The sequence below is a fragment of the Lampetra fluviatilis genome, chromosome 9 (genome assembly GCF_964198595.1).
Source record: "Lampetra fluviatilis chromosome 9, kcLamFluv1.1, whole genome shotgun sequence".
Taxonomy (NCBI): domain Eukaryota; kingdom Metazoa; phylum Chordata; class Hyperoartia; order Petromyzontiformes; family Petromyzontidae; genus Lampetra; species Lampetra fluviatilis.
In genome coordinates, this window is record NC_136283.1 from 16,263,507 (window position 1) to 16,291,059 (window position 27,553).

The following is a 27,553-nucleotide window of genomic DNA, read 5'->3' on the forward strand; positions in this document are numbered from 1 at the left end:
ACGTACTCACACCACCCCTAGGCTCTCCCCACACACACAGAAACCACGCGGCGTCGTTGCTCTGTGCTAAAGTTTATTACTGGCTCGCCCGAAGAAAAACCCTGCGTGACCCGGAGCAAAATACCCAGCGAGCAGTGTGCCACCTATCTCTATCCAAACCCTCGGGGAACCCTCACGCTATTCCTCACCCCTCGGACGTACACACGGTATCCCACGGACGCGATGGGAGTCGGAGGGACGAGGGTCCGAGAGGTCTCTGCCTGGCTCGAGCTGTAGCTGCACTCGCCAGCGTCCCTCGGACGCTACGAGCGGCTCGGAGTCTGATGGGGTCGCTGGCTGACTCGAGAACCCACTAACGTTTTTCCCTTTCCTCTCTTTGTCTCCCCCGAATCCCAAAATCCAGGGTCACTCCGGCACGCCTTCTCCTGTCGTCTGCGCGCACGCCCTCCTCCTCGTACTCCGGAGTTGCTCGCTGCTGCCCAGCCCTCTCTTTTTTACTTTGTGAGTTTGGGAACTTCCCTCCCACCTGCTCTTGCGCATTGCCGTTTTTTAGCTTTAGCCATCTCGCTAGGTGTTTTGCTCTCCCCACGGCCCTATTCCCCTGTGTTCGTGTGGGGGGTGCGAGGGGATAGCAGCGCTGGCAGAGTTGCTCCTCTGCTATGGCACCACAGTAGTACGTACATCACCCCATGATACAGTTTTCGAGATTAAGGGTGGTAAGTACGGTACAGTAAATACAGTAACTTTGGTCTATGTGTATGTTTATGTATGCCAATTTCATATAGTAAACTTTCACCTGGTTGCATACAACATCGCGAGTGGAATATTTTGTTTCGCTTGTTGATGTGTTAAAAGTAATAACAAAACACTGGAGCTGTTTTATGCAACTGGCTTCTCCCCCACGATGTTGCAGTAAATGACTTTTCTCGTCGGATACATTTTAATGATCGGTTCCTCTCCAGGCATTTTTCCAACGTGGTTGGTATCCGTTAATTTGAGTGTCCCATCATTGCAGGCAACAAAAGCCCCGGAACATGAACAGAGCGCGAGAAGAAAAGAGTTTGATATTTTATGTTCTACCTACATCGGCGACCGGGTTGAAGACCATTGACTTCCTGCAGGAGAGAACCAGAAGCACCACTGGAGTATGGAGTGAAATGCTCCAACCGAGTGGAGCGAAGTTCTGTCAATACAAAAATCCGCTTGCTTACTGCCCTCTACAGGCATCGTTGCACTGCAATCCGCAACGTGAAGGGAAGTGTGCGTGTGTGCGAGTGGCCGTGCGCGCAGCTTTGTGTGTGAAGGTAGAGGCTGTGTCCACAGTGTCAATGTAGTTCTTTTATTTGTATACAACACAACAAACAACCGTGTATAGTCGTATCGTATTCAATCTATCTGATTGTCCCACTCCACGGTTTAAGTTTAAAATGTGTTTTGTTCATACAACGAAATGAGCTAAGAGTGAAGAATATATGACAGCGATATTAACATTTTAATTGCAGAATGTTCCATTGTACACAAATAAATCGGACATTGTGACTCGTGTTTGGCTAAGGGTTCGCTAAACATAGTATAACACATTCTAAATATACAGATACAGATTTAAGTTTAGTTTTTTTTATCACGGGAGAAAAATATTGTACTTAAAAATCGGAGCATCGACAATCCACAATTCAAACTCTTTGTTCGCGATCCCTGACAGTCACTTTTAAGGTCACCCTATCGGATTCACAAGCAGCGTGATTTATAATAATTATAAACTCGGGTTTGTGCATAAGCACTTATTAGAACGCACACATTGTAGATTACACACTAGAGATGTAACGATCCACGAATCCGTTGATTCATATTTAGTAAGCACACAATATGTGCATCGGATTGTGTGTGTGAGATTCATTGCTCTTGATTCAGACGTATTGTGTGTAATGGGTCCACATGACTGTCATCAGTGACAACAGCATTCTCGACAAAGTTCAAATAATAATAGAGTCTTGAAACACATTCCCCCAATTCTACAACTCATCGAATCGTTACACCTCTATTAGGTGTGTAGTCGGTATTGCCACTTTAAACATGCGTTACAGAAATGGTCTCGTATCCATTTGGTTAGCTTGCAAGCGCAGTAAATTATTCACTTCAAATCAAGTTGTATCCATTTCCGTATTAGAGTGTAAATAGTTTAATGTGCAAATATCTTAAATAACTGCTCTGTATACCTATTTTCATTATTTGAAAACAGTGCAAAATGCCCAATCACAAAAGTCTTCGCGTGGCCAGATATACAGCCAGTCATTCTACTACGCATCACTGACGAGCTATTTATATTTGTATAATTAAAGCAAAACTTCAGTTAATTTAGCAATGACCAGGGGGTATTTTGTATACCACCTATTATTATGATTGCCATTTTTGTTATTACATCAGAGGAACTCTTAAAGGACTGGCCATCTGGTTTTATTAGTTTGCTTGCTGTTCTTTCTTTTATTTTTGGATACATATTTAACGTATTCTAAAACATAGCGCGCACTCAGACATACACAACTCAGTGAACATATTCGTGCAATAGTCTCTTCAAATTGTCTTTCATTTGACCGTGCACACAACCCGTAGTCCAGGAAACAAAACTCTCTCTCTGTCACACACACATACACATCCCCCAATCAATAAACATGAGTGTGCTTGGCTGTATTCGTGAGGCAGTCCGTAAAGGACCTTAATTGGAGCTTGCGAACATGACCTGACCTCGCAAGACCTGCCCCAGGCGGGCAGGCGGGAAGGTTTTGCACAGATAACTCAACACCACTTCCGTCTCATTTACCGTCTCCTTCTCATTATAAACTGCTAAGACGCAAGGATACCATCTGCTCAATACGCGCGCGAGCGCGCACACACGTGCACGCGTACGCACACGTGCAATGCGCACCCAGGGGAAACTATAGAGGGGGGGGGAGGTGAAGCATTTTTAGCCAATTCAATTAAAATGCCTAATTCAATGTAATTAGCATAACGAGCTCAATGGGGCGCATTGCACATTATTATTTTTATCCAATTATCATCCATGTTTGACAGGAAATAATCTAGGATGAGTGAGCATCTTAACAGAATGTGCCAGTCCTCGATCGACGTTTCTAAGATACCGCAGTAAATATGCTCTGATCTCGTGAGGTACAACCACTTGCAACTACGCATCATTGCAGTTCCTTTGCAATTTAATCCCCAGTATTCCTTGCGAGAGACAAGTCACGTCAATGGACTCTAATCTCATTTGATAAGCCTACGTTAATCTCACGATGTCTTATTTACCCAACAACTGTTTGACATCATGGCCACATTGGGACACTTGCCAGGGCTCATATCTCACTCCACAAAAATAGACACGAGAAATATAAAATTCAACGATTCGTTGTCATTGAGGCAACAACTAAAAAGCAAGCGTGTGGGTGTGCATATAGAAAGAGCTACTTTGTGTCCAATCTACAACCGTTCCAATGAAGGTGGTTAATGAAAATCGGCACGCACAATGATGGGGGCTGTCATAATTGAATGCCGTGTATATCAAGCTCGTGGGTCTTACTCTGGGCCCACTGCATGCCCGCGTCTATTTTGGGGGGACCCTACCGTGCGCGCACAGAAAAGCGTCCAGAGCAAGCGGGGGGGTGACTTCACTGACAGACGACACTCAAGGCCTGCACACGTGCGCAATTATTTCAAGCTGTGACACCGGCGGTGTGGGGCAGTTTGACCTACTGTCCGTAGGGAATGCTCACACTTGTAGGAAAGATAGTATTGATAATACTATAAAAAATGATAAATACATTTGAAAAAAATCATTCGGTTACCATTAGCTTCTACCATTCGTAATATTTTAGACAAGTTTTACTTTCGTTGAGCCTCTTCAGCAACATGTAGCTAGTTGAAACTATATAAACTATTTAAAAGACAAGTTTACTCCCTGTGACTCCCATACTTGTGGACTGGTTTTTGAATGCCTTCCTGGAAAGTTTGCTGATGCAAAGATTCCTCTTGTTCTAAAAACCCACTCGAGCAGCATTTTGATAATTTCATAGTGCACGGCAACACTGCTAATCGTTGTTCTACAAGTCCATATCACTGGCATATGAGGTCACCAAAATGCTGCAGGGTAAATAAAATAAGCTGTCATTGCATTATACTTTTGTACTTGCGTTTAGTTCGCAGGGGGGCATATAGTAATAGCCATGGTGTTGTGCACGTAATTTATCTGGGACGTGCGATATTGGCAGGTAAATAGTGAGCTCCACTTTGCGTTTTCTAATTGCAGGTGGCACATGGATAACGCTTGTGCCTCAAGCAAGAAAACCTTCGTTTCAATCCCTGACTTGAGTGCCTATCTGTGTGGAGTTCTGCCCCTCGGGTCGCCACGTTCATAGCACAGCACGTTAACCGCGACACTACCGCTGCCCACTCAGTAATGTATACACCCCAGCTCCTCCGATTATCATGGTGGGCTACGTCCGGTGCAAAAGAAGTTCAACATAAGTACACAGGGTGGCATAAATGTTTAGAGAACTAGGACATGAATATGTATGTAATGATTAAAACCCTGACTACTCCACGTTTATGTCATGAAATGTCAGGATTTATGGTAATTTTCTTTAACATTATTTTGTCTCCTTTTATCAACTTGTTTATTAGTTTCTCTTTTTGCCTCCCACAATTTGGTTCACTCCATTTGTAAGCATTGAAAGTTTGTGTATGATCTGCATGAACTTTAAATGGTATATTACAACGCATGCGATTCAGTGCACTTACATTCAGTAAAATAATATATTGTTTTATCCACGAATGGATGTATCCATGCATTGGCGCGTTCCATTGTACTGAATAAGCACAGATTTGTGTTTTGTTTGACATGCCATTCTTACGTTTTCATGTTTAACTCAGGAAAACATCACCAAGTCTCAGGCCGATTTCGTCAGGAGGGTCCTGCTTTGGATGTTTGGCCAATTCCTCTTTGATACATTTTGCAAGCGGACAAAAGATTAAAGTAGCTGGAGAAAACAAATGCATATCAGGGGATATAATACTTAAACATCGGCATAAAATATAGCCTGCGCTGGAAGCAACTTGCTGTGATGCTTCCTCTAGGCCTCTCATTGCATTGCAGGTGGTGGCAGGCAACTGGTTCCATCTCTGCAATTCAATAACCCCATCTCTGGAGGCCCATCACCATCGGACTCCACCAATAATTAATCGTACGTTGCACTGCACTATTAAACCAGACAGATAGGTATTTTAAATAAGGTTAATTCTCATGGATACAATGATTACTAGGTGATCGACAGCAAACTGAGAGAAAGATGATCCTATTCGAAGCATTCTTAAAGGCAGTAAATTGTCTTCTCTCTCGGTGTCTGATTTTATTGAGATTTAGAATGCAGGTGCCATGTCAGGCACGTGGGAGATCAGTGCAGTTGGGGAGCAAGTACAGTAAACCCTCGCTATGCACGAGCTTTGGTTTCGCGAGTTTCGCATATTCGCGAGTTACTAAATGTTTATTAATTCCCTATTCGTGACCCGCCGGTCTCGAGACTTCGCGAGTGTTCGTAGTGCCTACAGACCAACGACACCGGAATGTTGTAACATTTGAAACTGCCTGCGAAGATTAGGCACGCCCCATCGGCTGCCCCGCCTTGTCATTAAGTCTTGCAGTAATCCTACTCTCAACTCGCTATTGTCCATTTTTACTTTATACAGGCTTGTTAATTGCCATTAATAATGGTTCCCAAGCGTCCAATGAAAGAGGAAAGTGTGTCTGCTGAAAAAAGGCAGATGAAAGTGATGAGTTTGAGTGAAAAGGTAAAAGTGTGAGGCTTGATGCTGATGAGAGTGCATCCGCGGCAGGCTGACGTTTGGTATAAATGAGTCGACCGTGAGGTCCATTATTAAAAAGAAAGTGAACGCAATCATGGAAAGTGTTGCGGGCTAACGCTCCCCAGAGTGTGGAAAATTATAACTGTGCGTCGTTATCAAATGCCTGCATCTCTTGAGGAGTTTCTGCATTCGCAAATTCTGCATTCACGAGCGTTTTCAAGAACGTAACCCTCGCGGATAGAGAGGATTTACTGTAGTCGTACGGCCCAATGGTCGTGTAATCAACGGTCCCATACGGGCTACTGAGGTGGCACAGCATGTGACTTGCCCCGTCCACATGGCCATGTGGCATGTTAACTACGTTGGGCCCGATTCATGGACTGGCTGTCAATTTTCAGCCGATATTTGGTGAAAACTTGGTAAGATATCCATCACGGAAAACGGACAAATCACCCTTGCAATGTGATGTGTTTTGACTATTTAATTAATTATGTGAATTTGGCTCTTTGTGACCACTTCAATCCCTCTGGTGTGTTCACGGTGTGTATTAGATGGTTTGCATTAATGCGATGGCGACAACAAAATGCGAGAAAATCATTACAATCGCATCTCAGTTTCTGTTGGTGTTCTCACACACCACGGAGATGCTGGGCACCACCACCCTGTGCCCCTGACTGGGTGTCAGATCGTCCATCTGAATACGCTCATCACCACTGCTGTGGCCTGTCTTGCCGGACAGAAGATTGGCCCCGCCTTCCTCCTCTCCGCCTTCAAAAGCCGCGTTCGTGTACGGGATCGGGCGCAGGATTCCCTGTGGCGACTTCTCTCGACCCTGTGGGCACACGGGGCCAGAGGGCGGAGGGAGGATGCACATATCAGTCAAGTGACCTGCAAATAACCATGTGTATGCTTCAAGCATCATGTTTTTGTCCTGTTTCTTGTGGTAACGTTCTTACCCGCCACTACTTAACATCTGTGAAAAAGAGCTTTATAGCTCATCAGATCCTCCAGTATAAATAAATATTCTAATTCTGATATTAGCCGGGTGCAGAAACAATGCACTTAGTGAAAGTGGCTTCATATAGTGGACGTTGTATTGATTGTAGTGGATATTGAAAAGATTCACGGATACCACCAAGTCAGTTGGTATTCTACAGTTTATGGAGGGTACCCACCAAGTAAAATCTGCGAAGAATTAGAAAAGCGCCAGTGTGCTGTACGTTTGGAACATTTGTTCTCGCGCGCTCTCATGAATTGAGTCTATTACGAATGCATGCTGCCCTGTATTTATTTTTTATGACTTACAGATCATCAATACGTTATTGGTGAGTTATTTTTCAAGTTTCATTTTACAAATAACACATCTGAAAACTGCCCGAATTAAACTGGAAAGGCAATAACGATATGAGTTAAGTACTTTCCCTACCAATAAAACACAATTATTATCGATATGCTTGTGCCAGGTAAATAACAATAATAATAATAATGTAGACAATATTATAGACAGACAGTATAGGATTATGTTTGGACCTCTAATGGTATCCATATTCTTAGGTTTTTTTCGGTAAAGTCACGTAGGTAAAACATTAAAATTAATGAAAGTAAAATAATGAAAATCACGACGTTTCGGAGGCAACACAAGTCTCCGTCATCAGGTGGGACCGTCACAGCCAGATTTGCTGCATCAAGTGAGGCAATGATTCAAGATGTAATCTCTTAAATGCAAGATGTAATCCCTTAAAAGCAACTTGCTTTTAAGGGATTGCATCTTGAATCATTGCCTCACTTGATGCAGCAAATCTGGCTGTGACGGTCCCACCTGATGACGGAGACTTGTGTTGCCTCCGAAACGTCGTGATTTTCATTTTATTTTACTTTCATTAATTTTAATGTTTTACCTACGTGACTTTACCGAAAAAAACCTAAGAATATGAATCCTTGCAGTCACGAAAGCTTCAAATCTGGTATCCATATCTTTGGTAAAATGGAAACATTATATTTGAAATTGATGCTTCAGATCTGGCAGATGTGAAATATGCTACTACATTCATGTAGAGACAGTTTATTGCTTTCATACGTGACTTCAATATAGAGGTAAAAATACCACCTCCCATGAGTCCCATCATACACACACATATTGACAAAGCAAAAGTGCAACAAGCAAACACTCCGAAAACATAAGCGCTCTTCCCTCTGGTTTTGATACTCGGGTTCAGTCAATTCTGTTTAACACCTCGACTTGGCACAGAAGGACACAATTTTGAAGATGAACATTTAAGGCAGTCTAAAATAATGTTGTGCAGGGAGAGTATGGTAATACAAAAATACAAATGCACTCTAAAGAGCCTCGCAAAAGACTAATGAATTAATATATTTATAATTGATTCAGTTCTTTATCCACAATAAGGAAACATGTGAGGAGGCAACAAAAGACATTATAAGATGATTTAAGAGAACAGGTTAAACTCACTGCCTCATTATGAAAGCACAAGAAGGAGGAGGCGAATGCTTTGGACGATAACTGCGCAAAAGAATGAGTGACATAATTTGAGGACAGCACTTCACAGCTAAATGCCTTGAAAATGCCACGGAACTATTTTTCCAAGCTGACACCGATAGTTTTAAATTTACACATTAATCCTTTCCGATTCCGAACGTGGACTTTATCAGTACCAAGACTCCCACACGGCCATGCGGGAGGGTGTGTGGCATAGTTTGGTGCCAGGTATCATAGAGTGCGGTCGTGTTTCTACAGTTCTCTGCGGTGAGTACAATGTCTTTAAAAATTACGGCGCTACACCTCTCTAAATAGATTTAACGTGAACCGTTTGCGCGTTCTGAGATTCATCGGTAAACGGGACCCACCATGCAACTTTCAGACGTCTTGGATCGGGTTAACTCATTTTCAATAGCAGACAATGATTATGTATTTTTAAAAGTAAAAACATAACTTATGAAAGGATTTACATTTGCCAACAGCTGCGATTTAGTGTTAATGGCAGTGAAATGCAATTGGGAAGTGAGCCATTTCCAGGGTACCAAAATTCCTGCTGATTTTGACACACTTGGTTACGCAGGAAAGGATAGCTTGGGTCAAAATACTTTTTGTGGAGGGGTCCTGCTAAGTTTTTACACGAGGGGGTGACGATTGGTATGTTTAATAACTAACTATTTTGCAAAAAAAATATTAGCAAATTTGGACCATGGCACTGGCTAATGGCCTACTTGGCCTACTTGTCTTTGAATGAAGTCGGGGAATCTTTAACGTAAACAGTGAAGGAGACGGTGGCGTACATTGTGGATAATACACCCACAGCATTAGCCAGTGTGCCTGCCAAGTTCGTTCAAACCGCGGGTGGACAGACGCGGAGGATATTTACGAAACTTGCCCCCCATTGTTTCAACTGCTGAGATGACAATGAACCTGCGAACCCTGGATTGCTCGCCCGGTGCCGTTAATCATTAAACAATGGCAGCATCAATACAAAAAATAAACGCGTCGTAAATGCTTATTTTAATGATGTGTTACAGTCATACCTGAGTGCTACCAGTTTCAACGAGTGAGATATTGTCGATGTCGAGCGATGTCTGCAAGGTAAAGAAGACACAATCACGTGACTTTAAGCAGTGTTGCCATCGTCCCAGCTTGTAGCCCACATCTCACTGTGTCAGACACACTGTAGTGCAGCTGTGGTGCCATGACCGCGGAGTCAATCCGCCAGCGCCGCGACTCCCCCCCTACCCCCGCCCTAAACGCACACACGCCGCATATAACCCACTTTTTACAACCAAAACAAGACCCTGCGGGGTATATGGAGGTGCGGGCTATCCCAAAAATATTTTACACGTGTGACATGTCATAACTCGTTAAATTTTTGCATGATAGGACTATCCACGATGCAACACGTACCTTTGACTAAAACACTGCTGAATAAACCACTAACACTCAAATTGCACATGTTATCACGTTTTAAATGATTCGAATTGTTTGTACAATGAAACGACAATGTTTGAAGTGGGCGCACTTTGTTTACCGTAATACTTTCAGTGGCTGTAGGGGGGTGCGAAAGTGTCAGCTGAGGCTATGGATTGCACAATGGGAAGGGCCTTAACAAGCATCTACCAGACGCGGAATCATAATTGCTGAGTTCCTTAGGCTGCTGCTTTTGGCTGAGCACTATACAGTCGCGAGTCGCGACCATGAGCTTTGTTTCAAACTTCCAATGGCTTTGTTGCCAGGAGGCAATGGCGTTACCGTCGTGCCCCTATTGTCTGCTCAAGGCGCAATCTACCAGTGCTAAAACTGTACAGGGGTAACTACCGGTCATATGATGAGGTCGAATGATGGTAAGCCTAACAGTACGCTTACTTACTTATCTACCAGTTATGTGTTACTTATTTAATGGATATTTACTTTTGTTATTTATTTACTGTTTTAAGTTCACTCGTTTCCGGTTAGTTTGTTTTCTTTGTGCACTTTATGATTTGAATGTTAACAATTGATAGTGGAATGTATTACAAATGTAAACTTTGTATTAATATGATGGAATTAAGCTGCAGTAATGATGTTAAAGATATGAATGAATGCGGGGTATATGACGATGCGGACTATCTGAAATTTGTTTTACACAAAACGCTATTTTTGCTTATGCGGGCTATATGGGGGAAAATACGGTAATGTCCCGGCGGGGGATCGCTTGGCACCACGGGTTTTCATCCGAAGGGCCCCGAGGTGGGAAGTCCCGTGGTTTCCCAGTGCCAGGAGATTGGCCGATCCCTCCAGGACAAATCACATTGCGGCCCCCATAAATTAACTTAAAATTGTGTGGGCGCACCAAGGTTTACCGGGCCAGCCGCAATGAGTCACGCACGATATCAGGGATAGGGCTGGGGTAAAATATTAAGCGAGCAGGGCAGATAATGAGGGCGGGGGGATCCTAGAGCCCCTGACCAGCCCGGGATACCCTCTCAGAATAAACCGGATGAGTCAGGGATTAATGGGTACGGCACAGAGACAATGCGCCGAAAAAAATACGGAACATAATGCTTTGGGTAACGGCAGAAAACGTTTGAACTATCTATTGGCTGCACAGAATCACGTAATGTAACCCTAGATTTTCGAAATCCTAGAGCATAAAAAGGGGGAACCCGAAACGGTTCAAGACTCTTGTGATCTCCAGCTGCTTGGCGACCTAGACCGACTCCCAGCCTCTTCGAGTCGCTCACAGCATCCGTGAGACGCCAGTGAGTGCCACCACGAGACATGCGTTAGGCAAGGTTCTCTCCCATCTCCATCCCTCCACCTCTCCCCGTGTTCGTGCGACGCCGTGAGAACAGCTACGAGGTACATAACAGGGCGCGTAAGTGTTTGGGGGAATTGGGTAGTGATAGGATAGGCTCTGCTCGCAGAATATTTCCTCCGGGCAGTGCAGGGTTTTGCGCCGTGAATAAACGTTAGCACAGAGTATCGGTGCAGTGTGATTTGTGTGTGTGTGTGTGGAGCAGCTGTGTTGGCGGACGAGCGGCGAGGGCAGAGCCGCAGCACGAGGGCTCATTAAATTAATCGCCTGCAGGTGCGCGCGTGTTCACGCTGCCGCTGTAGCATTAGTCATAGTGCGTGCGCGGGTTAGGAGATAAACCGCCCGCAGAAGCGCGCACGTTCGCGCCGCCACTATAGCGCTAGTCGTGGGACGTGCACGTATTAAAGTACAAGCGCCAGCAGGGACGCGTATTTGCGCAGCCACCCTCGCATTAGTGGTGGTGTACGTGGGCGTGTGTAAAGTAACCCCGAGCGGTGGTAAGCCAGCGCTTTAGTCATGTCTCTCCGAGAAGGCGCTAGCGCAGTAGGACCGATCACCTGATCGGCGGGGGCCCGGCGGGAGCGGAGCAATGCGGTGGAGTAGGGAGTGGAGGAGGGAGTGGAGGGGGCGGACGTCGCGCCCCACCTGCCCGGCGAGGGCGGTGGGGTGGACGCCAGCCCTCACACAGCTCCCAGTCACCATGGTCTGTTATCCTATAACACATGTCTGCCTCATGACTACGTGGCAGTGATCTTTCGCAACTTAATATGGCCTCAAAGTCCATCTAGCGTGGGGAAAGCAGTGTGGGGATGTCATCACTACTTAGGAGGTAAATATTGTCTATTTTCTGTGTGGTTCACATTATGTGCTACAAATTCCAGTGGTCTTGGTTCAATACCCATACATATATACCATCAATGGCGATCTGGCCGCTGCTGTGCCTCGTAGGGGTCGGGGTCGGGACGACCCTTCGTGACGCCGGAAGTTCGGCGGCCCGCATCAACATGAGGATGGGGGTGCCCGACGGTCGGCTGTGACCTGCTTCAGGTGTGGCCGCTTGGGCCACTTTGCAAAGGAGTGCAGGGGCCACCCTCGATTGCCGACTCTGCCTGCTGCTCCGGCTCCTGCTGCTTCTCCGACGGATCACCATCATCCCTCACAGGCGAGTCGGTACACGTCGAACACCTGGCCAAATTCGCCACCTCATGCATCTCATACCACGGGGCACGGTTGTTCAAATCGCGATTCGGGGGCTGACAGGTTGCGTTCGGGGCCACGTTGGCCTGTTTCGGTGACCCAATGGAAAAAAATTGGCACGTCCCGTGGTTGCGGCGGCTGCGAGATCCTCATCGGAACCTGGTTCCATTCATGGGGTGGATGTTTGCGTCTTAGTTGACATGGGGGCTTCCGCTACGATCATTTCGGACTTGATCTTTCACTTGTTCATCCGGTCTTTACCGCTTGTGTTGCTGCTAACGGGGGTAGCATGGGCATCATCGGTTAGGTGGATGCTCATATCGCGATCGGGAAGGTTGCCGTGTCGGGGCCAGTTCTGATCTCCAAGTCCTTGGCCATGCTTGTTGGGTACTGATTTCCTTGGGAAAATGCCTATAAAGATCTTGGTGGACCAGGGCTGCTTGGTAATGCCCTCAGGTTGTAATGTCTTATTTCTGCCCTCATCGCTGGGTTGCTCACCCCGGGGTGCCAACGTGCAGGCGCTGGTTGATGTCACGGTTGAGATCCTGCCAGGTTCCCAAATGTTGATGCCGCTGCGCTATCGAAAAGGGGGTCGCTGCAAGAGTTCGGCGGCTGGGGTGCTCCTGACCCCATCTAATGGCGCGACGTGTGGTCTGACGCTGGTCGGCGCTCAGACGATCATTCGGTCTGAACAGGCACCGTTTCTGCAGGTTCTCAACTGGGGTCCGGATGAGGTTGTTATTCCCACTGGCAATGTTTTGGCCCATGCCACCACCGCCTTTATGGAACGGGCCGAGGTGGAGCCGCACCGAGTGGTGGGGGCGACTCATACTCCTCCTATTTCAGACAATAGATGTGTAATAATCCTTCCAGAGACGGCTTCGGAATCGGTCCTTTTATTTTCCACTCCACAATACACTTGCTCACTCACTCTCCGTTGCTGGCAGACAACGGAGAGAGGACAGACCCCGCACTAAGTCCCCACCGCGCACGTGGCAACCCCAGCCCCCGTCCGCGCGTGACCCTGCTCTCGTCCGTTCCAGTCTGCTCACGATCGTTCCCCTCCACTCGCTCTTAATACCTTCGTCACGTGGTTCCCCCAGCCAATCGTACATGGACAGCTTCGACCATTCTCGATGGTTCCCTGTCAATCCCGGGACCACGCCCCTCATCCGGCTCCCCATTGGCTGGGGCCCCGAATGGCTAGGCAAATCACTCCTGATGACCTGTCGTGATGACGCATGGGCCATGGTCCCTATCTCAACCCTTATTGGCTACAAAAGCAGGACCGGCAAGCCAATCCCCACGTGAACCCTCTATGGCTGTTATTACATCACCCCCCCCCCCCCGGTGAAAAAATTTAGCCGTCTCGGCTGGGAAAAGGGTGAAGAACCAATTCCGCAACATCTTATTAAGGCACCAAGGTGCGTTTAACAATTTGAGGGTGAACCGGCGTTCCCGCGCCTAACAACATTTAAAACAGTCACCCATAATAATAATAAAATCACAACATACATTAGGGCGCCCCTGCAGCGCGGTAACGACAGGGAATCAGCGAAACGATCAAACGTTAACGAAACGGAAGAGATTTCGACCGCGTACGCGACGCGGGACCCTCTCCGCTCCTAGCGCAAGGTCGCTTTGCTTCCGGATGGACAGGAGGTGGCAGGCTCGAAGAAGAAGTCGGTTGGTGGTGCTTGGTCACGTTCAGGGCGGGCCCCGTTGGAGGGGGGGCAGCGGGGGCTTCCTCAGCCCTCAGAACCTGTTCATCTGCAGGAGGCACAACACAATCCCCCCTGGGATCAACGGGCGTGTCCAGCGGCGTAGTCGGCCCAGCAGAACCCGGCAGGTCAGCTATTGGGGATGAAGGACCGACACGCGCGTCAACATAGGGTTTAAGTCGCGAGGAATGAACATACCACCGACGTTTGCCGTATTGAACGCGGATACTTTGCGAGTTTCGAACGTCTACGAGCGTCACAGGCCCACGCCATGGCCTGTGCAGTTTAGGGGATGTGCCCGCTGGTACCTGGGGGCAGTGGAGCCACGCCAGGTCTCCCACTGACCAAGGCATGCGAGTATGCGATCGACGCGCGTACCGTTCGTTCCTTGCCTGAGCACGGGCCGTCGCACACCGGGCAGCCTCTCGCGCTTCCGTTACTCGTTCAAGCGAGTCACGCACGTGGTCAGGCAGGGAGCGGGACGGTTGTTTACTCGGCGTACCCAGTTGCACATCGATGGGTGGAACATTTTCACGGCCATACATAAAAAAAAAAACGGTGAGTATCCCGTGGACGTGTGCGGAACCATGCGGTATGCCGCCAAGACGCCTGGTATGTGCAAGTCCCAATCGGTTTGCTTTTCACTGACCGTGTGACAAAGCATAGCGGAAAGGGTACGATTGAATTGTTCCACCATACCATCTGTTTGTGGATGGTATGGGGAGGTGCGAACTTTCTTTGTACCTAGCGCGTCACAAACTTCCCTAAACAATTTAGAGCAGAAATTCCGGCCTTGATCTGTGAGCAGCCTTTCCGGTGCCCCCTTGTCCATGACATACCCGTTCAAGAAAGCGTCGGTGATGGACGCTGCCGTTTGGTCGGGCAGAGGCCAGGCCATCGGCCATCGAGAAAAATATTCCACCCCGACCAGAAGGTATTTATTGCCGCTAGCCGACGGGGGAAACGGCCCCAGAATGTCGAGAGCCACTAATTCGTTAATACGGGACACTTCAATGGAACGCAACGGTGGTACATAGCGGCTCCGAGGCGGCTTCCTTTTCGCACAGTCATGGCACGAGCGGACAAAATCATTGATGTCCGCCGTCATACCGGCCCAGAAAAAATCCTTTTGCATCGCGGCCACAGTCTTTTGGACGCCAAGGTGCATCAACTTATCAGCGTGCAGAGCACGGAGCAGGTCGTAGCGCAGCGAAGTAGGCACCACCAAGCGTGGTCGGTCAGACACCCCGTCGGTACACATTAGCAATCCCGACTTACCCCGGAACATCTGCCACTTCCAGCCCGCCAATTGCGATTTCTGTTTCCCAACCAATTTACGTAGTGGAGACAGCGAGGCATCGGCCTCCTGCTCGCGCAACCAGACCGCGTGCGGCAGCCGTAAGGTGTCATCGGTGTCCACCGACTCCTGCTGGTCCTCCTCTTTCGCTTTCGCCCCTGCGTCGTCCTCATTCGCTATCGCCCCCATAACCGGGCAGGGCGACGTGGGCGGTGTGGCGCAGCGGTGCGTGCCCGTCAGGCAAGTGCACGGAGGAACGGGCGGCAGCCTCGAGAGCGCATCAGCGTTCGCATGACGGGCTCCCTTTCGGTACGTTATATCGAAGGAAAATTCCTGTAACGATTCCAACCACCGGGCCAATTGGCCTGACGGCTGATCCAATTTGAGGGAATATTGCAAAGCCGCATGATCAGTGTGGACCAGGAATTTCCGTCCATACAGGTATGGTCGGTACAATCGAACAAAATGGACAATTGCCAAAAGTTCCCGCCTTGTCACGCAATATCGCGTTTCCGCAGGGGACAGAACCCTGCTGCCATACGCCACCACTCTCTCAACCCCATCCTTACGTTGCGACAAAACGGCCCCAATGCCGATATCACTAGCATCTGTATCAAGGATGAACGGCTGTGAAAAATCTGGGTAATCTAACGTAGGCGCCGTGGCGAGGTGGTCCCGAAGTGCCATAAAGGAACTTTCTTCCTCCGCCCCCCATTTAAACCTTTGATTTTTGCCAGTCAGAACGTGTAATGGTTTTGCCAACGTCGCAAAGTTCTTAACAAAGCGGCGATAATAGGAAGCGAATCCAATAAACCGCCGAACATCACCCACCGAAGTGGGTGTGGGCCACTCACGTACACACTTCGTTTTCAGAGGGTCAGTGGATACGCCGTTCGAACTGACAATATGACCCAGATAACGGACGGAGTGTTGCAGGAGGTGGCATTTCTTCGGTTTAAACTTAAGGTCAGCCGCCCGCATTCTTTGAAAAACTGTCTCAAGGCGTTGGAGGTGTTCCTCGAACGTGCGGCTAAAGACAATTATATCGTCTAGATATATGAGGCACGTTTCCCACTGCAGTCCCGCCAACACCAACTCCATGAGCCGCTGAAACGTGGCCGGAGCCGCGTTCAGGCCCATCGGCAACCGATTAAATTCAAAGAGGCCTTGCGGCGTGCGGAATGCCGTTTTGGGTTTTGACTCGTCATCGAGGGGAAGCTGCCAGAAGCCCGAGGACAGGTCAAGGGTGGAAAAGAATTTAGCACCCGATAAAGCATCCAATGAGTCATCCATCCTCGGTAAGGGGTACGCGTCCGCTACCGAGATTTTGTTCAACCGGCGGAAATCAACGCAAAACCTCGTACCACCATCTTTTTTCTTAACCAAAACGACGGGTGCGCCCCAAGGACTATTGGATGGCGAGATAATATCCGCCGCCAGCAATTCATCTACCGCCCCACGCACGTGTTCCCTTTCCACCGGGCTCATGCGGTGAGGGTGCATACAGACAGGTGGCGATGCACCGGTTTCAATATGGTGCGACAAAAGCGATGTGCGTCCAAGGTCCAAATCATTCCTGCTGAATACATCAGCATACTGCAGCAACAGCGAACGCAAGCCGTTCCTATGTTCATTTGACAAGGAAGAATTCTCTCCGCATAAATCCGCGATCCAGCGTTCTTGTGAACGATCATGCGGAGACCCATCAGCAGGCATCCGAGCGCGCGGCGGTTTTTCACAAGAGGCGAAATCGGTAGTGGCGTGAGCCAGCACCGATCCCTCCGGAACAACAACGCGATCAGGTCCCCCATTCAAGACCTGTATGAAAGGTGCCTGACCTGGGCGCACAATCGTTTGTGCCGCCGCCAAAGAAAAGGATTTCGATACGGAATTCGATGGGGATAATAGCACGCCTTTCGCACCCCTTCCCATTTGAAGCGGTTTTCAGTAACGTAGCGGAATGAGCATTTGCGCTCCCGATGGAACTTCCACCGTAGCCGCAACTACAGCAGTAACTGCGTTACCTGTAGGCGCCTTGGCCAGCAGAGAAGGCAGGAACGCCATCCTACGACCCCCCGGCATTTCCAAACAGTCCTGGTCGACCCGTATTCGCAACGGCATCCGGCGCAGGAAATCTGTCCCCAACAAGCATGGAACAGCTAGCGAGCGAGAAATTAACACAGGTCCTGCGGCGGTAATATTTCCGATAGCGATGCGCACATCCACCTGTCTGCAGATACCCATGCTCCCCCCATTGGCGGCAACACACGCATCATTAACCTTGCGTACTCTCGACGCAGGAATGGACAACAAATGAAAAATTACATCCGAAATGATGGTAGCCGATGCGCCAGTGTCCACCAAGATACGGACGTCAACGCCGTCGATGGTACCACGTACCGTCGACGAGCCCGACGCCGCAGCCACAATCCTGCGAGCCAATTTCTTCCACTGTGTAGCAGAGCGTGTCAATGGAGCAGGAGAAGTAAAATCGGCGTTAGGGTTGTGACACGACCTGCCGGGTGTCCGATTTGTGCCGACTCGCCCGAGGTTGTTGCAGTTCCACGGCAGGTAGAGGAGATGGATGTCCCCTTGGCGGAGAAGGCGACAGCAGAGGTCGGCAGCGGCAGTCACGGGCGAAGTGGCCCCGTCTGCCGCACTTAAAACACGCGGCCGACGTCGGCCGGTGGTCGGACGACCCGGCCCTCGCACGCGGTCGGGCCGTGTAGTCGTCCCGCTGGTCACGCAGCCGCCGGCCCGGAATCCTACGCGGGACAGCAGCAGCCAGCATGTCGTCGTCGCCCGAGTCGTCAGAGCAGTGGACAACCAGTCGCGGAGACCACCCCAGAGGCGGCCCGTCGATCTCGGGTTTCCCCGTCCACGCCGCCATCTGGTCCCACCGCTTGAGATTAAACTTGGCGTCCAGGCAGCGCGCCACCCACCGCGATGAAAGCAGTTCGTGGCCGCACACTGGTAGAGAGATGTTGAGCTCCTGAGACAACTCCAGCATGCGGGAAAGGATGAGTGGATCCAAATGCTCGGCCGTTGCGTCGGGGTAGGCGGCCATGGCCATCGCCATCAACGCCCCCCAATAGGCCAACGGCGATTCCTCCGGTGCCCGGCGACGCGACATAAATTTTCTGGTGGCCGATGTCGGCGGGTCGTAAAATTCCGCCGTCTCTGTGAACGCATCCTGCAGTGTCTTCTTCTTGGACGCTGGAATGGAGCGGAAGACTCCCATCGAGCAGCGTAGGTAGCGCTCCCAGCGCTTCATTCTCCGTCCAGTTGACGGATCTAAAAGCCGACTCGAAGCGCCACGTTAAAGCACTCCAATCGCCCCCAGCGATAAATTCTTTTATTTGTGGAAGGCGATGTCCGCGGTGGCAGGCGCGTGCCGCGGGCGTCTCCGGCCGCCGTTCCCGCTCCCCGCTCGGTACAGACAAAATCGCGTCCGGCGGCCGCGTGGTAGCAGGCACGCCCAAAATGGCGGCCGACGACTCCGGCGCAGCCGCCCCACCCAAGACGACGGCGTCCTCCCGCGTGGCAGGAGCAATGGCGGGTCCCGTTTCCATAGCAGGACCCCTTCCCGCGGCGTCCAGCTGATCGGCGATCTGGCGACCCACGGCTGGTGAGGACGCCACCGCGGTCACCAGGCTTAGCAGAATTGCGCGCAAAGACTCAATCTGCTCCGCCATCAGCCGCCATTCGTCTCTCGGTCCTGCGGCGGTCGCATCTTCCCGCGGTCGACGCTGAGAGGCGTCGAGGCGAGCGTCGTCAGTCGGCGGCACCAGGGCTGTAGCTCCCAACAGCTCATCTTCCTCCGTCTCGGCCTCTTCCTCCGACAGAGGCACGGGCAGGTTCTTTTTTCTGAGGTGTTTAGACATCTTGACGATCGTCCAAACAGTCGCAGAATTACTTCTGACACCAGTGTAATAATCCTTCCAGAGACGGCTTCGGAATCGGTCCTTTTATTTTCCACTCCACAATACACTTGCTCACTCACTCTCCGTTGCTGGCAGACAACGGAGAGAGGACAGACCCCGCACTAAGTCCCCACCGCGCACGTGGCAACCCCAGCCCCCGTCCGCGCGTGACCCTGCTCTCGTCCGTTCCAGTCTGCTCACGATCGTTCCCCTCCACTCGCTCTTAATACCTTCATCACGTGGTTCCCCCAGCCAATCGTACATGGACAGCTTCGACCATTCTCGATGGTTCCCTGTCAATCCCGGGACCACGCCCCTCATCCGGCTCCCCATTGGCTGGGGCCCCGAATGGCTAGGCCAATCACTCCTGATGACCTGTCGTGATGACGCATGGGCCATGGTCCCTATCTCAACCCTTATTGGCTACAAGCAGGACCGGCAAGCCAATCCCCACGTGAACCCTCTATGGCTGTTATTAAAGATGGATTACGGAGTTGTGTCGTGAGAATTCCGCATTGTCGCCCAAACAACGGAATGGGTTGCGCGCGATTTTCTGCGTAATTTTTCTGACGTCTTTAGCAAGGACGATTTCGACTTGAGGCGCACATCACTTTTGTCTCACCACATTAACACGGGCGGAGCCAGCCCTATTCGCCAAAACTCACACCGGTTGAGCCCAGGGGAGAAGGAGCGTGTTCAGAGTGCTGTCAGAGACATGCTGGCTGCAGATATCATTTCAGCATCTAATAGTCCTTGGGGCGTGCCAGTTGTGCTGGTAAAGAAAAAAGATGGGAACCTCAGGTTTTGTGTGGATTTTCGTAAATTAACTAAGGTTTCAGTGGCCGATGCGTATCGACTGACGCATATGGATAACTCCCTTGATCCGTTGTCCAGGGCGCGGTACTTTTCCACTCTCGATTTGTCGTCCGGATTTTGGCAATTGCCGCTGGATGACTCATCGAAGCCGAAAACCGCTTTCCGCACGTCTCAGGGACTCTTCCAATTTAACTGCCTTCTTATGGGGTTAAATTCGGCTCCGGCTACCTTACAACGTTTGATGGAGCTCGTGTTGGCTGGCTTGCAGTGGGATACATGCCTTATTTATTTAGACGATGTGATTGTGTTTAGTTGTACGTTCGATGAACACCTCCTACGCCTGCACTCCTATTTGAGAGAATGCGCTCTGCCAACCTCAAGTTTAAACCTAAAAAATGTCATCTGCTGCAGAATTTGGTGCGTTGTTTGGGCCACGTGGTGTGTTCCGATGGTGTCGCCACGGATCCGACGAAAACTGCTTGTGTCCATGACTGGCCTACTCCTACGTGTGAGGGTGATGTTCGCAGTTTCGTCTGCTTCACGTTGTATTACTGTTGATTCGTGCCAAATTTCGCTACGTTCGCTAAGCCCTTGCACGCGCTGACTGTCAAAAATCAGAGATTCAAATTGGGTCCTGAGGAGGAAGCGCCGTTCATAGCACTTTGTGCTCGCTTGTCCAACGCGCTGACGCTCCAATATCCCAATTTTTCATTGCCGTTTATCGTCGACACCGATGCCAGCGATACGGGTATAGGCACCGTTTTATCTTACTCAAAAGACGGTGTGGAGAAGGTGGCCGCAGAAACTCGCTATTGCGTCACCTAGAGGGAACTGTTGGCCATTGTCTATTTTGTGCGGCTGTATAGGCCTTACCTTTACAGCAGAAAGTGTATTGTCACGCTGATCACGCGGCTCTCCAATACTCTAGATTTGAAGCTTTCGTGACTGCAAGGATTCATATTCTTAGGTTTTTTCGGTAAAGTCACGTAGGTAAAAAAATTTAAATTAGTAAAAATAAAATAAAAATCACGACGTTTCGGAGGCAACACAAGCCTCCGTCTTCAGGTGGATCCATCACAGCACGATAGCTGTATCACGTGAGAGAAATTCCAAGAACACATGTCCCCTTCCGATTGGAACCACGTTGACAACATGACTTCTGCTTCTGCTGATTCAATGTCAGCCAAAAGCAAAGCTAACCTGATTTCTAAATTCAACCTCCTATCTAAGAAGACACCAGAGCCACATATCACAAAGCTGGATAACAACAAGACCGTTATTAATCAGAGTAACATCCCAATTTCTGACAATCTGAAAACGGTACTAGCCAGAGGACTAAATTTCGCTGTCACCCCTAAATATATACCAGTAGAGGATGTGATTTCTCAGATTGATATAGCCCTCAGAGGCATTGGACACATCCATGTGGATGTAACAAGAGCTGAAATAGCCACTATTCTTAAGAATGCTAAGAAACCCACTAGTAACATTAGCAAAAACGAACGCTCTGAACTCGCGGACCTAAAAAAGAGAGATGATATTGTCATCCTCTCGGCAGACAAGGGCAATGCTACGGTCATCATGGATAAAGATTCATACAACAACAAAATCCTGGACCTACTTAATGATGGGAGTTACTCCAAAATTAAAAACGATCCTATTAACAGCCTAACGACAAAAACTACAAAATCATCACGAGTTCGACTTCCCTAATCGAACCAACCAAACGTCCCTCTCTAAAACCATCGGCGGCAAGACCTCCCAGACTCTATGGTCTTCACAAGATCCATAAAGAAGGCACCCCGCTACGACCCGTCGTGTCGACGATCAACTCTCCTACGTACAAACTGGCCCGGTTTCTATCAGATATTCTGCTTCCCTTCACAGGCAAGACCTCTTCGGCAGTACTCAATTCAACCCAATTAGTCTCTATGGTCAAGGACATGGTATTATCTCCTGATGATATCCTCGTCAGTTTTGATGAAGTATCTCTGTTTACCAAGGTCCCAGTACCTGACACCCTAACAATAATTGAGGACTTGGTCCAACATGGATTGAATTCGGATGTACCTGCGCTGGTTAGGCATTGCCTCACCAACACTTATTTTACCTGGAATGGCACCTTATACAAACAGAATGAGGGTACCCCTATGGGGTCCCCCTTGTCACCAGTGATAGCCAACATGTTCATGGAAAAGTTTCAATCAGACGCCATCCAGACATCCACCCTGCGTCCTTCCCTGTGGAAGAGGTATGTGGATGACCTTTCGTCATTTGGCCACATGGCCTCCCAGCATTGAACCACTTCTTGGACCACATCAATTCCAGACACCCATCCATCAGATTCACCATGGAAGTGGAGAAAGATGGTAAACTACCATTTTTAGATATTCTGTTTGAGAGGAGACCTGACGGATCCTTGGGACATTTTGTCTACAGGAAAGCCACCCACACAGATTCCTACTTGAAACCCGATTCCCACCACCACCCATCTCAAAAGAAGTATCTCATCAAAACGCTATACCACAGAGCTCATGGCATTTCTGACCAACACCACCTGGCCAGTGAATTAAGACATGTACATCGGGCCCTCAGGATGAACGGATACTCTGACCGCACCATCCGCCAAGCTGTTTCTCCCACCATACAGAAACAGCCACATGAAACTCCGATCAAAACTATCACGTTACCATACATAGCAGGCGTGACCAAAAAGATCTCCAAAATTCTAAACAAACATAAGATTCAAGTCCGATTCAGTACAGTACATAAAATCCGTGATCTAATTCCATCTGCGAAAGATGTCATTCCTGACTTACAATACCCTGGAGTCTACAAACTGAGTTGCAGTTGTGGTGATTGCTACATTGGAGAAACGAAACGTCATATCTCTGATCGTGTCCGCGAGCACAAGTCAGATCTGAAACACGGCAAAACTGATTCTTCCGCCGTTGCCGATCATTGCTACAACGCTGTGGGCTCTCATGAAATTGTCTTTTCCGAGACTAAGGTGCTCTGCAAGCCTCCTGGCTACCATCAAAGGTTAGTACACGAGGCCATCCAAATATATAAACACAGACATAATTTCAACCGTGATGATGGGTACAAACTTGGTAATCATTGGAAAGATGTTATTAACCATGCAAAAAAGATTTAACTACACATATTTGGAGCATTCCTGGCAGCGATTTCAGCTGCACCACCCCTACATAATAATAGGCTCAGTCAACCATTCTACACAACAAAGACTCATTTCCTGACAGCGATTTAAGCCGCACCATTTCTACATAATAATAGGCTCAGTCAACCATTCTACACAAAAAAGACAAATTTCCTGGCAGCGATTTCAGCCGCATCATCTCTACATAACAAAAAGGCTCAGTCCCTTTTACACGCACCTTTACATCATCCGCACCTAGTTTACATAACAAAGGCTCATTACTAACAGCGTGCTTCAGCCGCACCGAACCTCACAAAAATAAAATTCAGGGACTACCTTGGCTCCTCCCATCCTCAACCAGTATATATACAATTACTGTGTTCTTGGAATTTCTCTCACTTGATACAGCTATCGTGCTGTGACGGTTCCACCTGAAGACGGAGGCTTGTGTTGCCTCCGAAACGTCGTGATTTTTATTTTATTTAACTTTTATTTATTTTAATTTTTTACCTACGTGTCTACAATACTCGTTGAAGGTTGAGCAGCCAGCCGGCCAGCTGTCTCGTTGACTCGAAATATTACAGGAGTTCTCGTTCGATGTCGTTTATCGTAAGGGTTCCAGGCATTGTAACGCCGATGCACTGTCTCGACTGCCGCCGGTGACTCGTTGCGCATGTTCCTCTGGGACAAGTCGTTGCTCTCCTGTCACTTCGCTGCCGCATACTGTCATGTCCGCGGTGAGCGAGTCTCCCTTGCATGGGGCGGATGTGCCGGCTGGCGATGTATTGCAGTTGCCGCACTCCGTATGGATGCGCAAGCAGCTGTTGGATGACTCCATAGGGGCTCTGCGGCGTCAGGTGGAACAGACACGTGAGGGTTCTGTGTCAGTGGAAGATGGTCGATTGGCTTTTCAGGAGGGCCTTTTGATGTGGAGGGATGATATAGTGGACCGTTGGCGCATTGTAGTTCCCGTTGCTCTCCGTGACAGGATGGTTCGTGTGTTGTACGGTGAAAAGTTGTTGCACCTTGGTGTTCAAAAATCCTTGCTAATATTGCAACGGGATTATTATTGGCCTGGTATGACAGCCAATGCCTCTAAACTTATTCGCTTCTGTCATGAGTGTGCTCGGCGGAAGCCGCCGTGCCTCAAATGCCATCCATCGCTGCAATCTATTTCTGGTACGCGCATCAATGAGTGGGTGGCTCTCGATGTCCTGGGGCCCTTCCCGATCACTCCCAGGGGTAACAAATATATTTTGGTGGGTGTGGAATATTTTTCCCGGTGGCCGATGGCTTGGCCCTTACCTAACCAATCCGCATCCTCCATCGCTGATGCATTTTTCAATGGCTATGTCATGGACAAAGGTGCCCCGGAGCCATTGCTTACGGACCAGGGCCGGAATTTCTCTTCCAAGTTGCTACGCGATGTTTGCGATGCTTTGGGCACCAAAAAGATTAGGACATCGCCATATCACTCTCAGGCTGATGGGATGGTCGAGTGTCTAAATCGGGCTTTGACAGCTATGCTCTGCCAGACTGTGGATGCCAAACAGGCCGATTGGGATTTGCACGTGCCTAGCATGCTCGCCGCTTTTAGGATGGCTCCGCACGCTTCGACGGGATTTTCTCCATTTTTCCTCATGTACGGAAGAGAAAATGTGCCGCCTATTGATGCTCAATTGAGATCGCCTGTTGGGGGCGCTAAACTGACCCTGCCTGACCATGTGCGGGACTCCCTGCGCCGGATATCCGAGGTGCGGGAGGCAGCTCAAGTTAACACCACAAAAACGCAGGCACGCAATGAGCGCTGTGCGTGCAAGTCCGGCCACGACTTGCCCTCAGGTGCCTGTTGGCACCTCTCCCAAACTGCACAAGCCGTAGCATGGGCCGGTTTGAAGTGGTTGAGGTTAAGCGCCCTCAGTGTGTACGTATTCGGGCGGGTCGGCGTAGTTGTATCATTCATCCATCACGGCTGAAATCCTTCGTTCCTCCACGTGTTGCTTTGTCATCTCCACATATTGGGTTGCCGGGGTCTGGCGTGTCCATTGAGCCAGAGGGGGTGCGGTTGCACGTTGATCCTCCGAAAATTTCTGTTTTGCTGTCCACAGCATCCGAACCCTTGACTGCCGTCGCGGACGATGGCCTTGCCCGGTCCGGCTCTGTTACATCGGACCCCTCCGCTCTTCCACCGACCGCTCCACTTCCAGCTGCGCTGATCGATGCGGAACGGGATACAGCTACCATGGAGGGCCCGGCATAGCAGACCCGTTCTAAAACGCCTCGATTTTGCTGATGTTCTGGTTTTATCTTCACTTTGGTTACTCGCCTTTTAATGCCGGCTTGTACAGTTCATGTTGCTTTTATGTCTGTTACACACCCTTGCTGTTGCTGCGAGGTCTTTAATTGCGTCTCTCCATTACTCGTCCAAATTCATTCTTAGCCGGGATGGCTAGTTTTTTCATCACGGGGGGGGGGGGGGGTGATGTAATGAGAGAGCGCTACCTGGGGGGTTACAGAGGACATCTGCATGGCCACCGCTGGGTAACTGTTATCCAATCTGGAGTAGGGATTCGAACGAGGCCAAAGGTAATGGGCGGAGCTACGGGGAATATACGGGAACCATCCAGAAGGTTCCACAAGAGGGCGTTGCGGTAGTCGGAGCTTACCTCCGCCAGGAGGCATATAAGCAGAGGCAGGAGAGGACTCGAGGTCGGTGTGGGAAGCCTCGGGTCCAGCCTGCATCGCCGCTCTACCTCTTCTCGCCAACGACCACGTGGAGAACCTCCAGCGAAGTAGCATCTACTCCGGGCACGCCGCCAGCCAGTGGCGTGAGCGGAGAGAGAGTGAGGCATGCCGCGGCAGTGGACAGAGATGGATCATCAAGGCAGCGGGGGAAGCGAGAGAACTACCCAGAGAGAGAGAGTGTGGAGGTGTGCAGACATTCTGTTAATTAAGCGACACCAGTCCAGAGTCATCGTGGAAGTTGTTTATTACATATGTAGTAACTAACTCGGAGACACTAAGAGTTGGAGGCACTTCTTTATTAACAAGCACCATCGGGGTTAACACTTTACAATAAGTCCATCTATGGTCGGCAACGTTACTCAGTCAGGACAGTTGGTAGGCTGCCTGACTGGTGACGCCCCAAGATAGTGAAGACAGAGACGATGACATGAAGGATGGTGAAGACAACCAGAAGAATGGTGAAAACTGCAGCAGCACGATGAGGATCCCACTCCATACAACAGCCCCGAGGTCCCCTACAGGGGCCCCTCTTATACTGTCAGTGTGGCATGGCTCCGCTCCCAGCCACGCCCCCTTTCTAGAACCTACCAGCGGTTCTTGGTGTGTCCCTTCTGTGACCTTTCCCCTATACCCCCCTCTGGTGTATAACCTGGCCTGCTAACGTCAGGGCTGCTGTAAGCCACAGATCCCCTTCCCTGCCAGCAGCCAGCGCTATACTACTACATTACTATTCTATGCCACTACATATATATCGTGTAGTGTGTAACGGGGAACAGCTTGAATGATCAAGAGAGTTGGCACCTTTTGACCACACAATGCCTCCAGTCCGTGCGGCGTTTTGCTGTGACCATCAACAAAGCTCAGAAGTTTACGAACATTGGGTTGTGCTAACCCCAAGCCGTCTTCACAAACAGTGAATTCCACGTCGCACTCTCTAAGAGTGAGCAGACTACAGGATGCCAACGTCGACATCTTTAACACGAAAGGGTAAGGGGAAATCAAGGGTCATTGAGGAGTATTTAACTCCCGTGGTGTCTATGTGGACATCTTATAAATTACTTTAAAGCATACAGGTATGTAGACACTAATTATTGCAGAGGATCATACGAAATCCATATCCCTTGCATTTCACTTCGGTTATATCTCATGGAAATACACGGCGAGTGCTAGTCATCACGTAAACGGGCAGCAGGCCATGGTGTCGTGGCCGTACCACTCCATCGTGTCGCTGTGAAAGCCTTAATAGGTAATCAGTAGCCGTATTCATTTGCTTCAAACACACACCTTTTCGAACATGCCGGAGTCATGGCACCTCGCTTTCCCCAGGTCCTGGCCCTCGATGGTATCTCGAGGAAGGTCATAGGAGACCTGACGGCTGGCTGGCCGGGTCCGGATCCCTGACTCCCCCTCCATGTCCGTCCAGCACTAGTGAGAGCGGGTGACAAGCCGTCCTCACACGGGGTGTACAGTCAGATTTTCTCCTCAAAGTTCTACTTAAGTAAAAATAAATTGTTAAAGGAATGTAAATGTGTCTCCTGTTT

At 49.3% G+C, this 27,553-nt stretch overlaps 1 protein-coding gene across 3 annotated transcripts in view; it reads right to left on the minus strand.

Annotated features, from left to right (window-relative positions):
- Window positions 1–6,321: 6,321 nt before the first annotated feature.
- The window catches only part of LOC144934260 (melanopsin-A-like), a 62,113-nt gene continuing 40,881 nt past the window's right edge, over window positions 6,322–27,553 (minus strand). For 2 of the 3 annotated variants that reach the window (XM_078859940.1, XM_078859941.1), the window contains 3 exons: window positions 27,297–27,437; window positions 9,391–9,441; window positions 6,322–6,685 (listed from right to left, as the gene is read on the minus strand). In XM_078859940.1, coding sequence (XP_078716066.1) covers window positions 6,464–6,685; window positions 9,391–9,441; window positions 27,297–27,437 — 414 coding nt within the window. In that variant the 3' untranslated portion in view covers window positions 6,322–6,463. Of the gene's footprint in view, window positions 6,686–9,390; window positions 9,442–17,978; window positions 18,134–27,296; window positions 27,438–27,553 lie in introns of those variants that run through there. The other variant, XM_078859942.1, reaches the window with a different exon arrangement.